General features: G+C 35.4%; 1 protein-coding gene across 5 annotated transcripts in view; it reads left to right on the plus strand.

The window, feature by feature from the left end:
* The window catches only part of Iml1 (GATOR complex protein Iml1), a 172219-nt gene that overhangs the window by 17905 nt on the left and 132762 nt on the right, over nt 1–21552 (plus strand). For all 5 annotated transcript variants that reach the window (XM_081771495.1, XM_081771497.1, XM_081771499.1 and 2 more), the window contains exons 5-8: nt 5810–5950; nt 12893–13035; nt 14316–14503; nt 19902–20098. In XM_081771495.1, the coding sequence (XP_081627621.1) occupies nt 5810–5950; nt 12893–13035; nt 14316–14503; nt 19902–20098 (669 nt within the window). The remainder of the gene's footprint in view (nt 1–5809; nt 5951–12892; nt 13036–14315; nt 14504–19901; nt 20099–21552) is intronic.

The raw sequence follows: 21552 nt of genomic DNA on the forward strand, positions 1-21552 counted from the left end.
GTTCGGGTTCAGAAGAGGCAAGGGCATAAGAGATGCTATTGGATTATTAAGGGTGATCGGTGAAAGATTTATAGAAAAAGGGAAAGAGGTGTATGTTGTATTTATTGATCTAGAAAAGGCTTTTGACCGCGTGAATTGAGAATTGTTGTTGAGAGTTCTAACAAAGATAGGGTTGGAATGGAAAGATAGAAGACTCATAAGAAACTTATACGTGAACCAACAAGTAAGTGTTAGGATAGGAGAAGAACTGACGGAAGAGAGTGCAATTGGAAGGGGAGTTCGACAAGGATGCTGCCTCTCGCCAACACTATTTAATGTCTATCTAGAAGAGATAGTGAAAAAGAGCCTACATGATGATGATGGCATTTCGGTAGGAGGTAGAATGATTAGATGCATAAGATTTGCAGATGACATGGCCCTTGTTGCAGAATCTGAAAAGAAAATCAATAAAATGTTAGAAAAAATGAGAAGGGGCTTTGAAGAATATGGGATGAAAATAAATGTTAGAAAGACAAAAGCCATGGTGATTGGAACGAAGGGGTCTGTGTCAAATATAAAAGTAGGAGGGGAGAAAATAGAACAAGTGAATAGTTTTCGATACCTGGGTAGTGTTCTTAGTAATGACATGAAATGCGAACGTGAAATAAAAGCAAGGATAGGAATGGCGAAAGAAGCCTTTAAAAAGAAAGAAAAGTCTGTTTTGTGGGACCTTGAACAAAGAGTTGAGAAAAAGACTCATAAAATGCTTCGTGTGGAGTGTTGTGCTGTATGGGGCGGAAACGTGGACATTGCGTAATGGGGCGTTTACACTTAGTCGACTTGCGTTCGATTCAGTTGAATTGTCGTCACTTTCAACTTAATCGACCGTGTAAACAGGACTTCAACTTAATCGCTTGTTGATCGAAAGCGACTAATCGACTAGCAACTGAATTGAAAGACGTTCTATTTTCTGTGGTCGATTCTATTTTCTTCTGCTATAACACCGCAAATTGTACCAATTACTTTTTGCTTGGACATCTTTAAAATTGCCAGTCGATTTCGAATCGACCAGAGGAGAGTGAGTCGACAAGCAGCATTCAATTTCGGTTGAAACAATTGAACACATCCATCGATCTGATTCGGCCTAGTTGCTTCGATTTAGTCGCAAACGCAGCGAGTCGATTTAGCCGTGCGACTAAATCGACCAAGTGTAAACGCCCCATAAGGGTGACGAAAATCGACTGGAAGCCTTCGAAATGTGGGCGTGGAGAAGAATGGAAAGAGTTAGTTGGGTCGAGCGGAAAACGAATGAGAGAGTGTTAGAAATGGTGGGTGAGAAAAGAACACTTTTAGATATTATTAGCAAGAGGAAGAGAAACTGGTTGGGACATTGCCTAAGAAGAGATTGTATCATGAGGGACGTCCTAGAGGGTATGGTGGCGGGAAAGAGAGGGAGGGGGCGAAAGAGACTACAATTAATGGATGATATTAAAACAGAAAGATCATACGCGAAGACGAAAAGGTTAGCGGAGGATCGTGGAGCATGGAAGCTTCTCAGCTGCGGCAAGTGACCTGCCAATAAAGGCAGAATACCTATGATGATGATGATGATATAATGCAAAGATTGTTAATGAACATTTGCGACATCAAAAAGATCAACTTCACCGTGCCATCCGCTCTGAAGTCAGGATGTTACCTTATACATGGTATAATGTAACATGGCCCGGAAGTTTTGGGCAACCAGTATATATATGAATTTTATATTTATTGAACTTTTATAAAATATATAATTAGTCGTTTACTCAATTTTAGGTAGATCGCAAAATTTGCGTTAAGTTCCTTGAAATGATTATTTTAGTATATTTAGAGGGAAATATATGGTAATATATCTGTATTGGACAATATTCGTATATTTAGCCAAAATCTAATGTTATTTTAGGAAATAAGGTCATATCTGGTAGTTTTGAATCCTTTCCAGTCTGTTTTCATGAATATTTTTGGCTTAGGGGATCCTCAAAAGAAATCAAAATTTTTTATTTCAAAAATCTTCTCTAAAATTTCACATTTGTAAGTCAGCCATACTAGCTTCTTGAAGCATCTCTTTGTTTAATCTAAATTATCTGTGATTGGATCTTCCGCAATCACAGTTGTGGTTGAGATTTTCGGCTTTCTTTGATCTCGAGAGATAAACCTATCATCATATAGTTACGTCACAATGACCCTCCAATTAGGGATCTTCTTCCCATTGTCATTGTCTTTCATCGGAAGCAACGTGAAGAGGTGGACGTAAAGTTATCTTCTCGCCATAAAAAACGTGGAAAAATAGAAATTTAAAGTAACTACACCCAATGATTTTTAGGCTTTCTATCTGTGAAACAGTGAAATTGTGCAGTGAAAAGTTGCTGTGCTCAATGGACATAGGATTTTCTGCAGTGAGAGCAAATCTTTCACGTCAGGACGAGAGTGGTTTGGGGTAAGCCATCTTCCCGGTTTAAAAGGTGTATGGCTGTTAAGTCCAGGAACTCTTTCTTTATATATATATATATATATACCGATGGAGGCTCTCAATCCTCGAGAGCTGGTGTAAAATAATTATTTTGTTCCTAACAACCACCGGATAGAAAAGGGAGGTATCTATTTTCCATGGAAGAGTCTATCAAGTAAGTGATACAAGGTAAAAATCCAAATTATTGTTGTTTTGGCCACGTTTGAACCTGCTGAATTTTAACCCTTTTCGGATTGAATATGTTTCATTCTGGTGTTGTGATGTTTAAACTAATGTGCTAACTTCGCGTCGTTTTCCCTAAGTTGCATGATATATTGACTCAAGAGGTGACAGGAACCGCTCGTTCAATAGGGAAATATATTCTTTCTTTGAGTTTCAGTGTGGACGATTGTCATAAACAGTCCAAGAAATGTGTTCACACATTCTTCCCAATATTTATATTTATTTCGGAAAAGTAAACCTCAAAATTTTTTCTCGTACTGCTAAATAAGCAAAGTAAATTCATTCACTGGTTTTGGCTCACCTTTACTTCAGATTGGGTACGATGAGACAAATGTTTACAAAAATTTCGGCTCACATTGATGATAAGGGTGCTACGTACGACTATTGATAATGGGAGATGTTCATCAACAGTGAAATATTCGCTCTGTATTTTGAATTCCCTTCACTAGTGAAACAAAAGCTCAGATTTTAAAACACATTCAGATTTTTTTTTTTTTTTTTTTTACTTTAAAAGAATTTGAAGCTGAATGATAAGTGTTCTGTACGTCCTTGGTAGCCGGCTGTGCATACTATACTACGAATATGTCTAGTAAAAGTGAATTTTATATGTGTTAGGTTAAGTTAGTTTAGATAGTTAGGTTAGGGATTTAGGATAAGTATATTTTTATTATTGAATATTTCCTCATGTGTATTTTCTCTGTGTCAAAAATTTGTTTTGGTTGTGAAAGGTAAATGTGGATAGGCCTGAGCTTATATAAAGAGGTCACCTTAGTGTGACCGGGGTTGGAATCACAGACCTGACAGGAAAATTCACTTTGTCAATAAAATCAACAAAATTCATTTTTGGCATTCAGTTTTACAAAATCCAATTCCGTTGCGCGATTCAGAATTCAGTTTGAGATTTTTTTTTATCTGGGTTAGTAAATACAAACATTCAGATTTTCGAAGCACTCATTGTCAGTTTCACTCTTGGGTCAGTGTCCTGTTTCTGTTAGATTGTGGTTTGCAGCCTTTCTCGTGATGGGATGCAGACGATGAACTGCAGATCGGGATACTGGACTGCGAGTGAGAATGAAGGAGGCTTAGAAATCTTCACAGTTTGGGTCAATTTGAGTTCTATTTTCCGGAGATGGATGGTTTGGTGGATGGGTCAGTGAGTGCTGACAGCTTACCCGTCTGGGCCCGGTGGGTTCGCGGTCACCAGTCAGTGACACATTCACGCAACCATAGTATTAAGGAAAGTGAACATCATACAAAACACATCAGTATCACTATCATCATCATATTATTTATTTTATTTATGTATTTTATTTTATTTGATATATTTTTATTTTGACTTTTTTTTTTTTTTTGTAAAAAGGACTATCGAAGATTTTTTGATTATGTTAAAACAAAGAGTCTACGCATACAACTGGAAAGCACATAACAAAGACCAACTTATCACATGTATCAAGTACTGCCTCAAGGGAGTTGAACCTAATGATGTGTAGCGCTTAACAGCAAAAACTATACAGAGACTACATCGTATTCGTCACCAGAGGTTATTGAGCCTATATAATATGTTATAAGTTCCTTATATATTAGGTGCTTTGTTCCTGATTTTTATTTTCGAATAAAGACTAATTAAGTAAACTAATTTTTGGTCAAATTTATAATGTAATGTCAATTTTTAGCGGGCACGCCTTAAGACTAGTATATGTCTGAAATGATTGCACATATTTTCTTTGGTACACGAGATCCCAGGTTTGTTTGTCGGAGGGGGGAGCGTTGAAGGTATTCCGGTGGTTCGGATTCCATCTTAAACTGTAGTAGGTCCGGTCGGTGTTGCAGCGGAACACAACAACGATTAACATATTAATATCAAACAAACGAGAAATAAGTCAAATCATATACAGTAAATTAATTGGAAGAAAAATCGCAGTTTGAAAACCACATCATGAAGAATGTGCTAGTTTGAATATAAACGTTCGGTGTAAAGTTCTAAAGCAGATTTTGTGTATAATTCTTATGGAGAATACTCTTATAAAAATTCGTCAATGATTTCCTTAGCTATTTGTTTGACATAGATACATCAATAGTATAAGATATACTAGTTTTAAAGTTAGGCGTCTTTCTTTTCAAATGGCCCTAGCTCATAAACAAACCACTTCCACATACATATTTATAGGCAATTTTTAGTGTATTTGTTTACATGTAAGACCATGTGAGACAATCATTTTGGCCCTATTAATCAGATTTCCTGCATAATCACTGTACAAAGCAACCGAATTAGTATATAAGAGTATCCTTTCTTTCAACTGAAGTTCCATTGTGCAATTATATCATAACTTAAAATAATAACTAATAGTAAGCAACAAGTTCAGTTTCGGGCGTTTGTGATAATTTGTGTATTCAATTGACTGCAGACAAGACTGCAGATAATTTCTTGATTGTATTGCAACATTAGAGAAATAATATGGAAATGTTGCAGATTCTAGGCGTTCTATTTACTAATGGACGTCATAGGATACGTATCACATAAATAAATGGTTAACTTACGTCTGTATCCTGTGAATATATTTTTAGTTATTTAGTTTCTGTTCACTCTGGAAATGTGTAAAACAGCTCAAGGCTTGACATTCATTTATTAAGAATAGAAGAAGAAATTAGTTACGGCGATTTCTACTGACATTAATCTTGGATTTCCTAATGAAGAGAAATACGAGTATTACCTACTCCATTATGCATGGTCCACTGTGCATGTGTCTATGTAGAATATTGCTTAAAGTTTGCATGTTACTTACCAAATAGAATTATTTTAATCTCAGAAATAAATTCTTGAAAAAATAAGGGGACACTATGTCGTGCCGATGTCAAAACAGGAAAGGGATAAGAAGAAGTTTGGCGTAAAAAGTTACAGTTTATGGCGTGGGTAATTTGGACAAAATATAACGTTTTTCTTAAAGTTGTTTCTTTACTGTTAATCCGAAATTCCAAAGAAACGGTAATGAATGTCTTACAATTACTTAAGCTATTTTTAACATATGCTTAATCGTATCAATAAAATCTCTATACAGTACTTTTATATTTTTTTTCTCTCATAATTGTTAACCTTGATTTCAGGTTGTCTTTAGGTCATCTACAAGCATGGTGTATCTGTTCTTACAAATGAGTTCTGAAATGTGGGACTTCGATATTCATGGTGACCTATATTTTGAGAAGGCTGTAAATGGGTTTTTGGCGGATCTTTTCCATAAGTGGAAGGTCAGTTTGTGTTTTTGGATTGAAACTAATGTTGGTTAAAAGTGTATATTGAATTGTTTCAAATGTTCTTTAACCATCAAAGGGCTTGCAGGTTGTAAAGATGTTCATATTAAGTACGTGCAAAAGTTTCGCCTGTTTATGACAAATTACTATTTAGTGGAGTACTGAATCCACATTATGGGCGAAGAGCTCTTAGAGGGCATAATACCGTTTGGGTGAAATGAAGACTCATATAGAACATATCAGATGACATTTATTTTTTGAATTCAATAAAGGGCAGTACTCAAGCTTCTTCCTGACGCGTGTTTTGTCACTGGTTTTGGAAATTTAGGAAGTAGATAGAAACTATCACGATCAACCAAAACCTGGACTCCAGCATTGTTTTCGAAGAGGATCTTGACTAAGCCATAAGAAACAACCCAAGGCTAACGCTAACGGAATTAGCGTACAATAACTTCCAGACAATCGAAATATAGATCAAAGCGCTGGGTTTCTGCACTAAGTTCGACCATTGGGTTTCACATCATCTGAGTACAAATCAACGAGAGGGGCTAATCACGACCTGCATTTCCTTGCTTTCATGCAACAAAAAGACCAGTTCTTGCCATGTATTGTCGCGGGCGATTAGAAGTAGGTTATGTACCGAAACGTAAAGCGTCGCAGGATGTGTGTCGTGTTTCTGAACAATTGCCTTCCAGGAGGATGTTGTTAAGTGTGTAGTGGGATGTTAAAGAAATAATTTACTAGTAGGTCTTGAATCCTAAACTTAATGCCATCTTCTTCTGTGAGAAGTTGGACAGATTGCAAGTAACATTGTGAACGAAGCGACCAGGCTTTGTCGATCGCCAAGAATGATCATCCACCATAATAACGCCAGGCCATATGCTGCTGTCGTCACACGTCAAAAGTTCGTACGTTGCAGAACTCTTCTGCTCGGAAAATCTTTGATACTGTGGAAGCTGTGAAAACTGACGAATAGTTCTTCGCTGTATAATTTCTTCGACTTCAAAACTCAGGACTTTTAACGGCGTCGGAATCATCTCCTATTAGAAAGATAGCAAAAGATCATCGAATCCGGTGGCAGTTACTCCAAATCCTAGGTGAGTTACAGTCTATGTGATCTCGCGTTTATCTGCATACCAAAATTGCACGTACCGAATATAGTTATATCATTAATAAATAAAAAACTTTATTACTTGCTTTTGCCTGAGAAAATATTTGTAGACAACTAGAAATAGTATATAAAATGAGTGTAAAAATGGTTACTCAAGAAATACTTGGTTACAACAAAGCACTACAAAATTTAGAAAGAACAATAACGATATATGCAACATTGTTAGAAAAGGTTCCTGGCAGCAGTGAACAACTGAGTAACAAAATGAGTAGTGTATTCCCATAAATTAAAATGTAAATTAGGTACATAAGGAAAAGAAGAGGTAATTTAGGCCAAAATTAAATATATTTGACAAGTCAATAATGATGCAGAAACAAGGCAACAAAGCATTGTTTTATTTTTTTAGTACAATTTGGTTAAAATTAAATCTATTATATTTATATCACACCTGACTGTTTGATGTGGTCTGATCGAAACCAATTTTCCCTATTTCGTAAAACGGATCGTAAAATTGACTTTTCATAGAGAATCTGGATCGGACCGAACAGAGCAGCTTTCAAGTGTAACATCAGCTAATTCTTAATATAGAATTTCAGTACTTACTTTGCTTTTATTCATGAGTATGACTGCCTCATGATACATATTAGACAAAAAGATACGAAGATAATCTAGTAATAAATTATTTCGGTGTAGTGATATCAACTGGCTATGATCAGCTCACTTGCAGTTACTTCATTAAATAGACACTTCAAGGAAACAAAACTTTAAATAACATGTCGTATATTTTGAGCATTTACTTGGTAATGAACAAGAAAAGATGGCAGGAAATGTCCGAAGGTACGAGAGTTATTTTTCGTAAAATAGTAACATATTATTGTTGTTATTTAAAAAAAAAAAAATTATAATCCTTGACTTATATACACGAGGAGTGTTCTGAAAGTTCGTGGACTAGCAACACTGGGCCAATTCTGTGCAAGCTCGTCTGTGTTTGTCGCACATGAAGATAGCTTGTGGCGTGCTTTGTTATTGCTAAGTAAAACCAAGCGCAGTTGTGGTTAATTTGCTCACTGTAAAAGTCAGACCCCAGTGTGTATTACAATGGTAGCTTGTGGCGTGCTTTGTTAGTGTTAAGTAAAACCATCGCGCAGTTGTTGTTTGTTTGCTCACTATAAAAGTCAGACCCCCAGTATGTATTACAATGATGGATGACAATGATACACCGTTAATTACCACACAAGGTATTGCCAAGTTGGCAAACGTGGCAGGAAACGTTTGAGATGATCAAACAAGCGTACAGTGAAGAAACAATGGGCAGATCAGCTATATTCAAGTGGTGGAAGCATTTACCACGTTTTAGTGGAGAAAAAGGGACGATATTTAGAAAAATTTATTTTTTTTTTATTTAAAAAAAATTTTAAAAGGGAAGCATTAAAAATTTTAGTGAACAATAGAAAAAATACAAAGCAATAACTGTTTTTAACATAAAAGAAAATTTTTTGCAAAACTATTAACAGCCACTGCACAAAAAATTTAACAGTTTTTAAGTGACGTTATAGTTAAAAAAAACAGAAAAAATAGGTTTTTTAACGGAAATATAACTAAGTGTTTTTATTATAAGATTGATGGAAAGCGGTGACTGAGTTTAGAAATATTAAAAATAATATTGTGGTTAAAGTGGAATAAGATACAGGGCTATGACGTAGTTGGGTTAAAGTTATGGTTTGTAATGTGAAAGAGAATTGAGATGCTTTATAATAATTTGTTTTAATTTATTTGGGGATTAGTACGATTTAGACCCATATGTGAGCTGGATTTTTTTGCACAGTTTATTGCGCTTTATAATTTGCGAAGACCCCAGCCACTGCACAAAAAATCTAACAGTTTTTAAGTGACGTCACAGTCAAAAAAAAAACAGAAAAAATAGGTTCTTCAACGGAAATATAACTAAGTGTCCTCATTACAAGATTGATGGAAAGCGGTGACCGAGTTTAGAAATATCAAAAATAATATTGTGGCCAAAGTGGAATAAGATACAGGGCTATGACGTAGTTGGGTCAAAGTTACGGTTTGTAATGTGAAAGAGAATTGAGATGCTTTATAACAACTTGTTTCAATTCATTCGGGGATCAGTACGATTCAGACCCATATGTGAGCTGGATCTCTCCGCACAGTATCGCGCTTCATAACCCGCGAAGACCCATCCGTGGTCTGTAGGGCAAGTAAATAATCAGCTCCGAGACTTATATCACCTAGCTGACTTAACTTTCGGCCAAAGTGTACTTGTGTTAAAGTCACTTTGTGTAATCGCAAATTTTACTCGTCGTTACATTTTATTTTATAGTGTAGAAATAGTTGTAATTATATAAGTACAATAAGTCATATATTACAAGTATGCATAACTAATTAATTAAAATATTGCAAGATAGAGTTAACTAGGTCTCATTATGACGTTGGCCAGGTGTATTCTGGAGTAGAGAAGGGAGCTTAATATCGCTTTCTCTCAAAATTCGTCTTCAAGGCGAATGACTCTTTGTATACACTTATAATTAAATTGTGTAATGTATATTATATATATTAATGCTGTCAATCTAGGTTAAAATGCTTTATGTTTTAGACAGCTCAATTCTAAAACCCAGGATCTTTGATACTCTGTACTACCGTTGTTATAATCCTTTATAATTATCTCTAAAAAAAACTATAATTCTCTACAATAAAAAATATCGAAAGTTCCAAGTTGATTTGCTTTCATTTAATGGCTAATTAGTAACTAAATACCTAGGTTATATCTTAACTATGTTCTAAATATACATAAATAAAATGACAGAAAGCAAATCTAAACATTTTTAAAAATAGTTAAAATATATAGAACATTTTAAGGAAGGAAAAAGTAATGTGCAGGATAAGGTGAGAAGTGAGCGCCTATCTATCAGCGTCAGTGAACGATGAGAATAGTGTGAAAGCAGGGACGTTGTTTATTGGTTTGTGAATTGACAGCTAAACTAAATGTTGATGAAGCAAGGTGTCACGAAATATTAAACACCTGAAAATGTCTCGTATTTATGCAAAGTACGTACCTCGTTCGCTGAGTGAAGAATGGAAACTCCGTCGTGTTCAATGTTCGGAGACATTCCTTCGATGAGTGGAACAATATCCTCAATTCTTGAACAGACTAATCACCACTGATGAGTCCTGGACTAAACATTATGATCACAAATCAAAACAGCAGTCTAATGTTTTTAAACAGCGACTCACTGCTCTCCAAAAATTTCGGGTTTCAGGTTCATCAAAAAAATTAATGCTTATTTATCAGTAACGTATACTGGTTTGACGGCATGGGCTACCACTAACCTTGTATATTATTATTAGTAATAATAATAATGATATACAAAATATGCTTAATGAACAAAAAGAGGTTCGTGTGTTTTGTTTCAACTTTTGCTTTCCCACCGCAAATGAAATTCTATCATACATTTTCACAGTTATCTTCTGTGGATTGCATTCGTAAAATGTTAATTTTTACCAATGTCACTTCCTTCAAGAATCTGTTACTGATGTTGGTTGTCATTCCGTACCAGTCTTTGCAAAATTTCTGAGTATAACAACGTAACGCAAAAATGCAGACAGCCATTATAATTATTATGTCGATTATCGCTACCCAAATCGCAATTTTTTTCCGTTGTGTTAACGCAAACGGTTACGGAAGTGCCCGGTTATCCCATACAATATTTTTCGTTTTTCAATTTGCATCACGAAATATGTGTAGTGCTTTTGCTATTGAGTCTTAAATCCATTATTGTATTGATTTTAGCCTTACAAAAAAATCGTTCTATAATGAATTTACTTTGTAACAAAAATAAAAACATAATTTTCTAGGAAGCATTTCATTTTCCCGCTAGACATTATTCACAATGCTCGCCAAGTTAACACATTCTCCAATCTACAATAGTGTCTGCGGGCCTCATTTCATAATGGTTGGCGCAAAATCAGTGGATTCATCTCAATGCAAATAACGCAATAAGTAATTATAACTACAATAATAAGAATCGCAAAGTGAAACACAAATTTTGCATTGCGTTGACGCAAAGCGCTATGAAATGATGCCCCGAAATTCTCAGATAGACCCAAAATGGCTTCTATGTCATTGTTCTTAACTTCGATTTACTCACTCTGCCTACGGAAACCGATCCACAGAGAGGGAAACCTGCTTGGCTGCCAGGCCGCCGCTAGTACACTGTTACGGAGGAACCTACGTGAGCGCGAAAACAGTTATATGTTTCTCTGCTTGCAGTAGACAGTGGTAACTCAGGCGTTGCCAAATCATCAGTTTCTACAAAAGCGAGAGGGATTGCATTCTAAGCTTTAACGGCTGCCTTAGTTCGTATTCACGTTTGAGAAAATGTAGAGAAACTAGTGCTATGAAAAGAAGATAATAAACTGTAAACGTATTATTTTAAATTAATTTATACGTGTTATTTTAACTTCCTTTATTAATGTTGAAGGGCTACCACCGGTAGGCTCGGTTGCCCATAAAATACGCCACTGTTATTTATTGTTTATATATATATATATATATATATATATATATATATGGGACATTCTATGTCAAATTAACAAGTCATCAGACTTGACCATCTCAGATTTTTGTAAAAATTGGTAGCACAGCTTTATTACAGTGGGAGATGAAAAAATCCCAAGTATTACCCCTCTCCTCTTGAAAGTGTCCCCATACAGGGTGTTCAAAAATTTCAAAAAGGGCATTTTTTTTTCAGTTACAGTGATTATTAAAAATTGTCATAAAATGGTTAATATGTGCACTAGAGACAGAACAAACACCATTGGAAAGCTTAAAGATTGCTCTACAAGTTATAGTATATTGAAAAAACCTGTACAACAAAAAATAACACTTCAAAAATTCAAATTCAAATTTGAATTTTGAACTTCGCACAGAAATGTCCCTCTGAATTTGTTCAAAACTGTCCACATTGTAGTTTCATATGTGTACTAAAATACTACGAAGTTGCATTTTTGACACTCGGGATCCGATTCAAAATTCAACATAAACCAAACTGCAAGATAATTGGCCATATAAATATCTATATAGCCAATTCGATCTATATGGGTTCAGATCGATAACCATTTGCCCGTAGCTATTTGCCTGCAGCATCAAATGAATTTATATTCAACTTCATTTGTTTCTTGATGTATTTATTTGAATTTACACAATTATCCACCTTTCGAGTTATTTAGAGAGGTATTACGTTTCCTAATATTACTCAATAGAGGTCATTATTCTTGTTAGTCAATATGGATGTTTCTAAATTTATATTGGCTACATTGATACGTGCTATTTTCATTCCGTTGTTTCAGGATTGCTGTTACAGACAAAGTGCATCATTGAAATAGGAAAAAGAATTTATTAACTAATTCTTTGTGCTGAAAGTGTGTGAAGTGATTGTGAACAGTGCCCCTGTGTTTCACAACACATTTGATACAAATATTGTCAAAGGGAAGGAAATATATCCCTTCCTTTCATATTAAGTTCTGTTACAGCAATCCTGAAACAGTATGTGAAAGACGGTATTTCGGAAAGGAAATTAACACCAACTCTCTTATTGACTCAAACTCCGAATATGATCTGTTCATGTACATATATATATATATATATATATATATATATATATATATATATATATAGAGAGAGAGAGAGAGAGAGAGAGAGAGAGAGAGAGAGAGAGAGAGAGAGAGTTAAATGTATCTTTATATATTCATAGGATATCATGCTACATTTATTGTGAACTTAACTAATACTGTACTGTTTTCATAAACAGAAAAATGGCAGCAATCACGAAGTGACGATTGTCCTCTTTTCTCGCACGTTTTACAAAGCTAGTAGCTTAGAAGAATTTCCTGGATATATGCGTGAATGTTTGCAGCAAGACTACAAAGGACGATTTTATGAAGACTTTTACAGGTGATTTTGTTTCCAGTTGTTTCTCTTAGTAATATCTAGCTTTATGATTTAAGGCCCATCGTCGCAGCAACATAAGCACGTCATTATTGGATCTTATTCTATACTAATGCAATCAAATTGAGATTATTTTATTACTTATCTCTAAGATTTTGCTCTCATCGTCATCTTGGCCTAATGAAATTTCTCTTTCTGAAAGGCCTCCAATTTAGAATTACGGTTAAACTCAGTTTGTGTTCTAAGTAAACTTTGTGGTGGACAAACACCGTGTGCGTGGGTTTTCTCGGGGTTCTCCCGTTTCCTCCCACTTTTTTCATTCCACCATTTCATTCATTTCTCATAATCACCATCTCCTTTAGCCTAGCCGGCATAAACGTGGGACGTAAAACTCAAAGATTTCATTTCATTTTTCGGTTTGTGTTCTTTGCGAATGCACATATTACTTCGCACATGAGATTTAATGAATTACTATGTACTAGTAATTGATTCTAAACCTTCACCAGATACCTTGGCTTTATTATAGTAGGTTACATATCACACATCCCTCAGTAATGATTTTGAGCGTGTTATCCAACACATATTCGGAAAAATACGATACATCCTTAATTAAAATGCAGTGCATCATTATTTGAAGAATGGAGTGTCGACCGCATGTAACCACATACCTAAGAACTAAAAGAAAATACTAGCCAGCACACCCTTTTTGGAAGTTGATTAATTCCAGAATTATATATTTACAATTGCATGTGTCAAACAAAACAATAGATCATCTGTTTAAATATGTCGGGAATTTGTACTTATTTTAGATAATGCATGGAAGAGAAAATTGTATTGGATTTAGTGAATGAAGCCATTGTCTGAGAGCTATCGAACTGTGCGTAAAACACACATCGTTTAGCTATTTTATGACATCATTCTTTATTATTGCAATCCAAGTGGAACTCAAAATTTACGTGAGTTGAAATAACTAAAATTGAACTTATTACTAAAAGTACTTACCGATTTCACGTGTAAGAATTGAACCAAAAATTAATTTCTACCCTTAGTTTAATTTTGCTCTCAAAAATTAATTTCTAAACTTAGTTTAATTTTGCTCATTTCAACTTTCTCGTACAATCTAATTATGTCTTAAAATAAAGTTAAAAAGAAACCATTTATATTTGAGAGTTTAACTTATCACAATTTTCTTAAATATATTACAGATGTTGCTAAATTTGTTTATAGGTTTTTCATGCTTCCGATTCAGTGATTTTATTAAACATTTCATTTATTTTCTTGAGCAGGGTGGCTGTACAAAATGAAAGATATGATGACTGGACCAACACTTTAGTGCAGTTAAGACGACTTTTCACTGACTACCAAACACAAGTTTTGGAACATCACAAGAGGCCTGGTGTGAAAATACCAAAAGCTGTTAATTCGACAGCAGCACAGGGCAACTTTCTTGAAATACTCAATATGTCACTGAATGGTAAGAATTGTTTCATTGTTTTGTTATCACTGTTCTAAAGTAATATTTTTACAATTGTCTGGGTGCGAATTTCTACAATTCCTTTTACTTAACATCATAAGAATTGTTCGGTTGAATCATATAGCAGATGTTTTCACATTCACTCTACAGTTTACGAAGAAATGTTGCTCAATGGGAAACTGAGCAAGAAACCACATACACGTAGATCATATGACATCTTTCTCAATGTATATATGTATTTACGTGTACACCTGTTCGTTTAATAAATCTAGTAATGTGCCTAAAAAGGAAAAAGAATCTTTTACGGGATGAGTAATTTCTATGTTCGTTGTATTATCTGCTTTTTTCCTACCTCAATCGTTAAAGGTTTTTAGGGCGTTCCAGCTCTGTTGCAAACGCGGCTTCTAACCGAGAGTTTACAATTAACGTGAAGTGTTTCACATAATGTAAAGTTTTCCGAAGCAGGGATTGAATTCTAGCTTTATATTTCTGAAGACGTCAACATTAAGATTTTCCTTTGTAATCAATCTTAGCTTTGCGAGTAGTCAAGAAACTAATAGGATAGGAGTCACCGTGACTTAATTTTACAGCCTTTATCTGTAGTACAAAAGGATTGTAGGTTCGATCTTTGGCCATGCGAACTTGGTGTAGGTAACATCGTATCTGTCAGTTTCTTTCGGTTTGTTATCTTGCTTTATATTCATTCTAACAATTCTTCTTGTTCTCAATGGTTGATGGGCAACATGGAAAGTTTAAAACTTTTCTCTCCCTTGGGAGAGCTGATTTATACTTTGATAAGATCTGTTCTTCGTAATTGCTTTTAAATATTCTATCCTTGATCTTTCTCTTCCTGGTTTTCCTTCTGTCTTTCCCTCTATCAGCACGGTGATCCAATTAGAGTAGCGAATAAGATGGCCGAAAGATGATGTTTCGTCTTTTTCCTATTATCTTCATGATCTGTCGTCCTTCATTAGCTTCCTTTAGTACGTCTTCATTCCTTTCCCTTTCGGTCCATGATATGCGCAGCACTCTGCGCAACACCACTTTCAAATGCTTCTAGCTTGGATATTTCAGCTTCTCTCAATGTCCACGTCTCTGATCCGTAAAGCGCCACTCTCCATACCAGGGTCTTAATAAATCGTTTACGAACGTCCAACGACACATTTCTTGATTTTATCAGTCCCGTTTTCCTATTGAATGCTTGTTTAGCCTGCGCTACTCTGGAACTTACGTCTTTTTCACTTCCTCCGTCCGAGGATATTAGACTTCCTAAATAGGGGAACTTGAAGATAACAGTAAAAATAAAAACATCCGGGACATGTATAAGGGAATCAACGAATTTAAGAAAGGCTATCAACCTCGTGCTTATATATTAAAGAAATCTGACGGTACAGTTCTCACTGACACGGATAGCATCTTAAATAGATGGAAAGATTTCTTTGACGATTTGCTTAACACGCAACAAAAAACTAGTGTTCGTGGAAAAAAGGAGATACACACCGCAGAACCGTATATTCCAGAACCCAACCGAATAGAAGTAGAAACCGCTATAAAGAAATTAAAGAAACACAAATCTCCGGGTGTAGATGAAGTTCCGGCTGAGTTAATTTTAGCTGGAGGCGAAAAATTGTGGTACAAGATACACAAACTCATTCTCCTTATCTGGAACAAGGAAGAATTGCCACAAGAGTGGAAAGAATCAATCATTGTTTCAATCCACAAGAAAGGCGACAAAACTGACTGTAATAATTATCGAGGCATTTCTCTTCTGTCAACATCCTATAAAATCCTTTCAAATATTCTGTTAGCAAGACTGACCCCATACGCAGATGAAATTATTGGAAATTATCAGTGCAGATTTAGACGAAATCGATCAACTATCGACCAAATATTTACCATTCGGCAAATACTCGAAAAAAAGTGGGAATACAATACCCCGGTACATCAACTATTTATTGATTTTAGAAAGGCGTACGACTCGGTTAGGAGAGGAACATTATACAACGTTCTTGCAGAACTTGGAATACCGAGAAAGCTAATTAGATTAATCAAGATATGTTTAAATGAATCCCAAAGTAAAGTCCGGGTAGGAAAATTTTTGTCCACGAGCTTTCACGTCGAAAATGGCCTGAAACAAGAAGATGCGTTGTCGCCATTATTATTTAACTTCGTTTTGGAATACACTATAAGGAAAATCAAAGATAGCAACCAGGGCTTACAGTTGAACGGTATTCACCATGTTATGGCATATGCTGATGATGTAAATTTAATAGGAGATGATAGGAGAACAATAGAAAGAAATGCAGAGATCTTATTAAACGCTTGCAGGGACATGGGTTTAGAAGTAAATGCAGAGAAAACTAAATACATGGAAGTGCGTCGGGACCGTAATACGGCAAATTATGGGTGCGTTAAAATACTAAACAATACTTTTGATAAAGTAGATACTTTCAAATATCTAGGATCAGTATTAACAGAGGAAAATCATATTCACAGAGAAATTAAATATCGACTAAAAGCAGGGAATTCGTGTTACTATTCGGTTCAAAATCTCTTGTCGTCGCGAATTCTGTCGAAAAATTTGAAGCTTAAAATATATAAAACGATAATCATGCCTGTAGTTCTGTATGGCTGCGAAACATAGTCACTTACTCTGAGGGAAGAACATAGACTGAAAGTATTTGAGAACAAGATCCTGAGACAAATATTCGGACCCAAGAGGAACGGGAATGGGGAATGACGGAAATTTCATAACGAGGAACTACATAATTTATATGGTTTACCCAACATTGTTAGGGTCGTCAAGTCTAGGAGGCTTAGATGGGCGGGTCATGTAGCTAGAATGGAAGAAAGTAGAGACGCTGTCAAAGTCTTGACTGGAAGACCAATCGGAAAACGACCATTAGGAAGACCTAGGCGCAGATGGCAGGACAATATTAAGATGGATCTCGCAGAGATTGGAATACAGAGTAGAAACTGGATACAGTTAGCTAAGGATAGAAGTCAGTGGAGAGCTTTTGTGAACGCGGCATTGAACCTCCGGGTTCCATAGGCCATAGAGTTAGTTAGTTAGTTAGTTAGTTAAATAGGGGAACGTCTTAACGTCTTCGATTTTCTCTCCATCTAGCCATACATTTGCCCCTTCCTGTCCTGTTCTTGTTCACTTTATCACTTTGGTTTTCTTCTTATTTATCTTTATTTTGCATGTTTATTTCAGGTGGTCGTTCAAGTTTGAAAGTGCTTCCTGCAAGTCCTTTTCGTTCTTCGCTATCAGTGCTATGTCGTCAGCAAACCTTATTGTGCTGAAAACCTGGCCATTTCTCGTTTTTACGCCTTTCTCGTTTTTATCAAAAAAATTTTTCATAGCCTCTTCTATATAAACGTTGAATAGGAGAGGTGAAAGTCCACACCCTTGCCTTACTCCTTTACTTATTCTTGCTTCTTTCTGATCTCTTTCCTATAACAGCTGTCTGGTTCCTGTAAAGTTGGTATATTTTTCTTCTGTCTGCAATCCACTTTCAGATTGTAACAATTACTGAGGTAATTTATTAGGAACTTGTACATGAAATGAATAACAATGCATCAGAAGATATATACAGCTGCGTGTCTGCTCTGTTGGTTTTTGTGTTTAAATATTCATATCACAACCTCGAAACCTTACTCTTCTTGACATGGTACTATTGTTTGTGGAAGTTATTCAGATTTGTCTCCTTCAAAATAGTCTCTCCACTATTAATACTACGTTCGCAGTGAATCTTTCACTGCTGGATCATATACTGGAGCGCACTTTGTGGAATAGCCTGGAGGTCTCATAGTGATTTATTTATTTATTGTTATTATCTCTTCTATGAATTGGAAATGAAACGACAATCTTTCAGAATGGATTTGAACTTGGGAATAGAAAGAAGTCTGCAGTTGTCAAATCTGGCGAGTAGAATGGTTGAGGTGCAACAGTTTTATTGTTCTTTGCCAAAAACTTCCTAATGAAGATCACCAAATTGCTAGGAGCATTTTTGTAATATTCATGTATCATTTTTCCAAGCTTCCCTTTTTTTATTTTTATTTTATTTTATTTTATTTTATTTTTTTATTTTTTTTAATTCTGTACACCCTTCCTTAAACGCCTCAGAAGTCCTAAATAATACTCTTTGTTGACGGTTTGATGGTATTTATAATAAACAACACCACAAAATTCAAAGAAAATAATAAGCATCACTTTAACTCTTAATCGAATTTGATATGCTTCTGTAGTCTCGGCAAGGAGTTTCCCATCCATTAGGATGACGGTGCTTTTGTTTCACTGTCATAAACATAGACTCAAATCTCGTTACCTGATATAATATTTTTCAAGAAGCTATCGTCTTCGTGTGCATTATTCAGAAGATCTCAGATTCCCGTATTTGTTTCTTTTTGTTTGTTGTTAGCAACCATGGAACGAATTTTGCAGCAACATGATGTATATTCAGTTTTTCAACTAAAAACACATGACAGAACGATTTACTGACTTCTTCTTCCTCGGCCGTTTCACAGACAGTCAAACGATGATTTTTCCGTACAACATCGCTCACTTTCTGAACTTGAACGTAATCGCATGATGATAGGCGTGAGGTTTTGCCTTGCCCTGGATGCATTTTCTTCCTGCTTTGAAACTCTGCAAGCACTCATAACACTGGGTTCGTCTTTTGCTGCTTTTCCAAAATCTTCAATTGAGGAGTTTGATGTAATAAGGGCGTAAGCGAGTGTACGACCTTTTTGCATCAAACGCATTTGTGGCTTTTGTCATGCTTGTTTAGCCTCCTGGTAACATTTCAATTCAATATCGGAATAAAATTAAATATAAACTAATTATTTGCTGAGCAAAACTATATATTTTCATTAAAATTAAAACACGTGTTGAATTTTAATGAAAATATATAGCTTTGCTCAGCAAATAATTAGTTTATATTTAATTATAACAAAGCAAAGCTTCTACTTATCGGAATAAAATGCTGCATATTACAATGTTTTATGTAAGAAAAAAACACTACTTAAATTTTCAACATCGTTTTTCTCCAACTGCATATTTCAGACTTACGCCCTTGTTGCATCAAACTCCTCAATGGGAGTACCACAAAATTGCCACAAATATGGTAACACAACTTCATTCCAACATTCGTAGTGTCACAATAAGGATGATGTACTTACCGTTAAAATGCTTGCAAAGAATCTCACTACACAGTGCTGGCAAGCAGAAAGTCAAGGACAGTTTTGTTGATTGTATTTTTTTAAAAGTTTAGTTTTTTGATAGACAGACCTCGTAAATAGTAGAGAGATATTGTGTTAAACTTGGTTCATAATAAGCATAATTTTTTTTTTAATTAGTTGTTTTTTAATTTGTCTTTTGTTTTCTTTGTGACAGTATTTGAAAAGCACTACCTAGATAGAAGTTTTGATAGAACGGGACAATTATCTGTTGTGATCACACCTGGAGTTGGAGTGTTTGAAGTAGATAGGGAGTTGACAAACGTTACCAAACAGAGGATAATTGATAACGGTGTGGGCAGTGATTTGGTATGCGTTGGAGAGCAACCACTTCATGCTGTACCTTTGCTCAAGGTAATGTAGATATTTCTCTTCTTTATAAATTGTGTGAAAATTAGTATATTGGCATAGAAGTATAATATAGTAATCCAATAGTCGAACTAAATTATAATCCGTCTCCTTACTTCTTAAAAGCTTCCATAATTGCTTTTGTATCGGCCAGCTAATTGTTGCGTCAGCGTTTCTTATCCGAAGGAACTGCTACATAAGTATTCTTATATTTTCGAATTACTTTGTATACTGGACAGCCTGTTTCTTGTATGCAAGAACAACTTGATTTTATCCTGGAGTTTCTTTTGAGTATTTAATAAAGTTGGTATGTGCAGAAAGAATGAATATTTATTTTGCTATTTAGCCTTAAGTTATTACATACATACGCAGCACACGTATTAATCTACAGCATTTTATGTTAATTGAGTAACGTAAAGTGAGCTAGCATTCATTATAAATAATAGATGTCTTCCTCAAACTAAGCGAATTAACGGACTAGTTAGAATGACCACATTGATCGTGAATCTACAGAAAATAATACTATATTTTCTATTTATCTGTGTATCCTTATCCGTTTCTACAAATTGAAAATGTTTAATGGTTATACTTTGTTTCTACAGTTCGTAAATTATAAGCGATTGAAATTGTTTCATGATACACTATAGAAGATATGAATTGTGTAGATAAATACGTTTTTAAAGAAAAGTGTCGTTTCAAAATATTTCGGCGTTGGGGCCGCGTTTGCGATTCTAAGCAATGACTTCCTCATCCACTGCAAGCCGGGTACAAGTACGAGGACAGTCACAGTGTGCTTCTTGTTGAGAGTGTGTGAAAGTGTTGAAGACTACCGAACTACCCGCCGACTGATCCTTTGAGGTGAGGTCCGTGATTCAATTCTTGAATGCAGCAAATGTCACATCAGCAAGCATTCATTGACAGCTGTGTGATATGTATAGGGCAAACATGATAAGTGTAGGAATGATAAGGAAATGGGTCAAGAAGTTCAATGATTTCGTGATAATATGCATGACTGAGCCACAGAGTGGCCGACTATCTGTGATCACAGATGATTGGGTGCGTGCAGTCGACGAAGAAAATTACCGAGGACAGACGGTTATCAATAACATTGTTTTCTCTCAATGTTCATGGTCAGGCCTTTACAAAGTTTGGTTTCGGAAATTATGCGCACGATGGGTGCCAAGAAGTCTATTTGCTGAACACAGCGATAAACGATTCGTCAGTGGCTTTGATTTCACACACGATATGCTGAAGAAGGTGAAAAGTTAATAGCACATATCGTTACAAATGACAAGACATATCACTTCTGAGTGAAAGCAGCAGTCTATAGAATAGAGGCGCTCAACACTCCCAATAATAATAATAATAATGAATAATCAGACAATATCCACTAACAAGGCCATGTGCATGATTTTCTGGAATAGACAAGAGATATTGTTCGTCTTGCCTAGAAAAGAAAT

This window comes from Thermobia domestica, chromosome 9 (assembly GCF_964235325.1).
Source record: "Thermobia domestica chromosome 9, izTheDome1.hap1.1, whole genome shotgun sequence".
NCBI lineage: Eukaryota > Metazoa > Arthropoda > Insecta > Zygentoma > Lepismatidae > Thermobia > Thermobia domestica.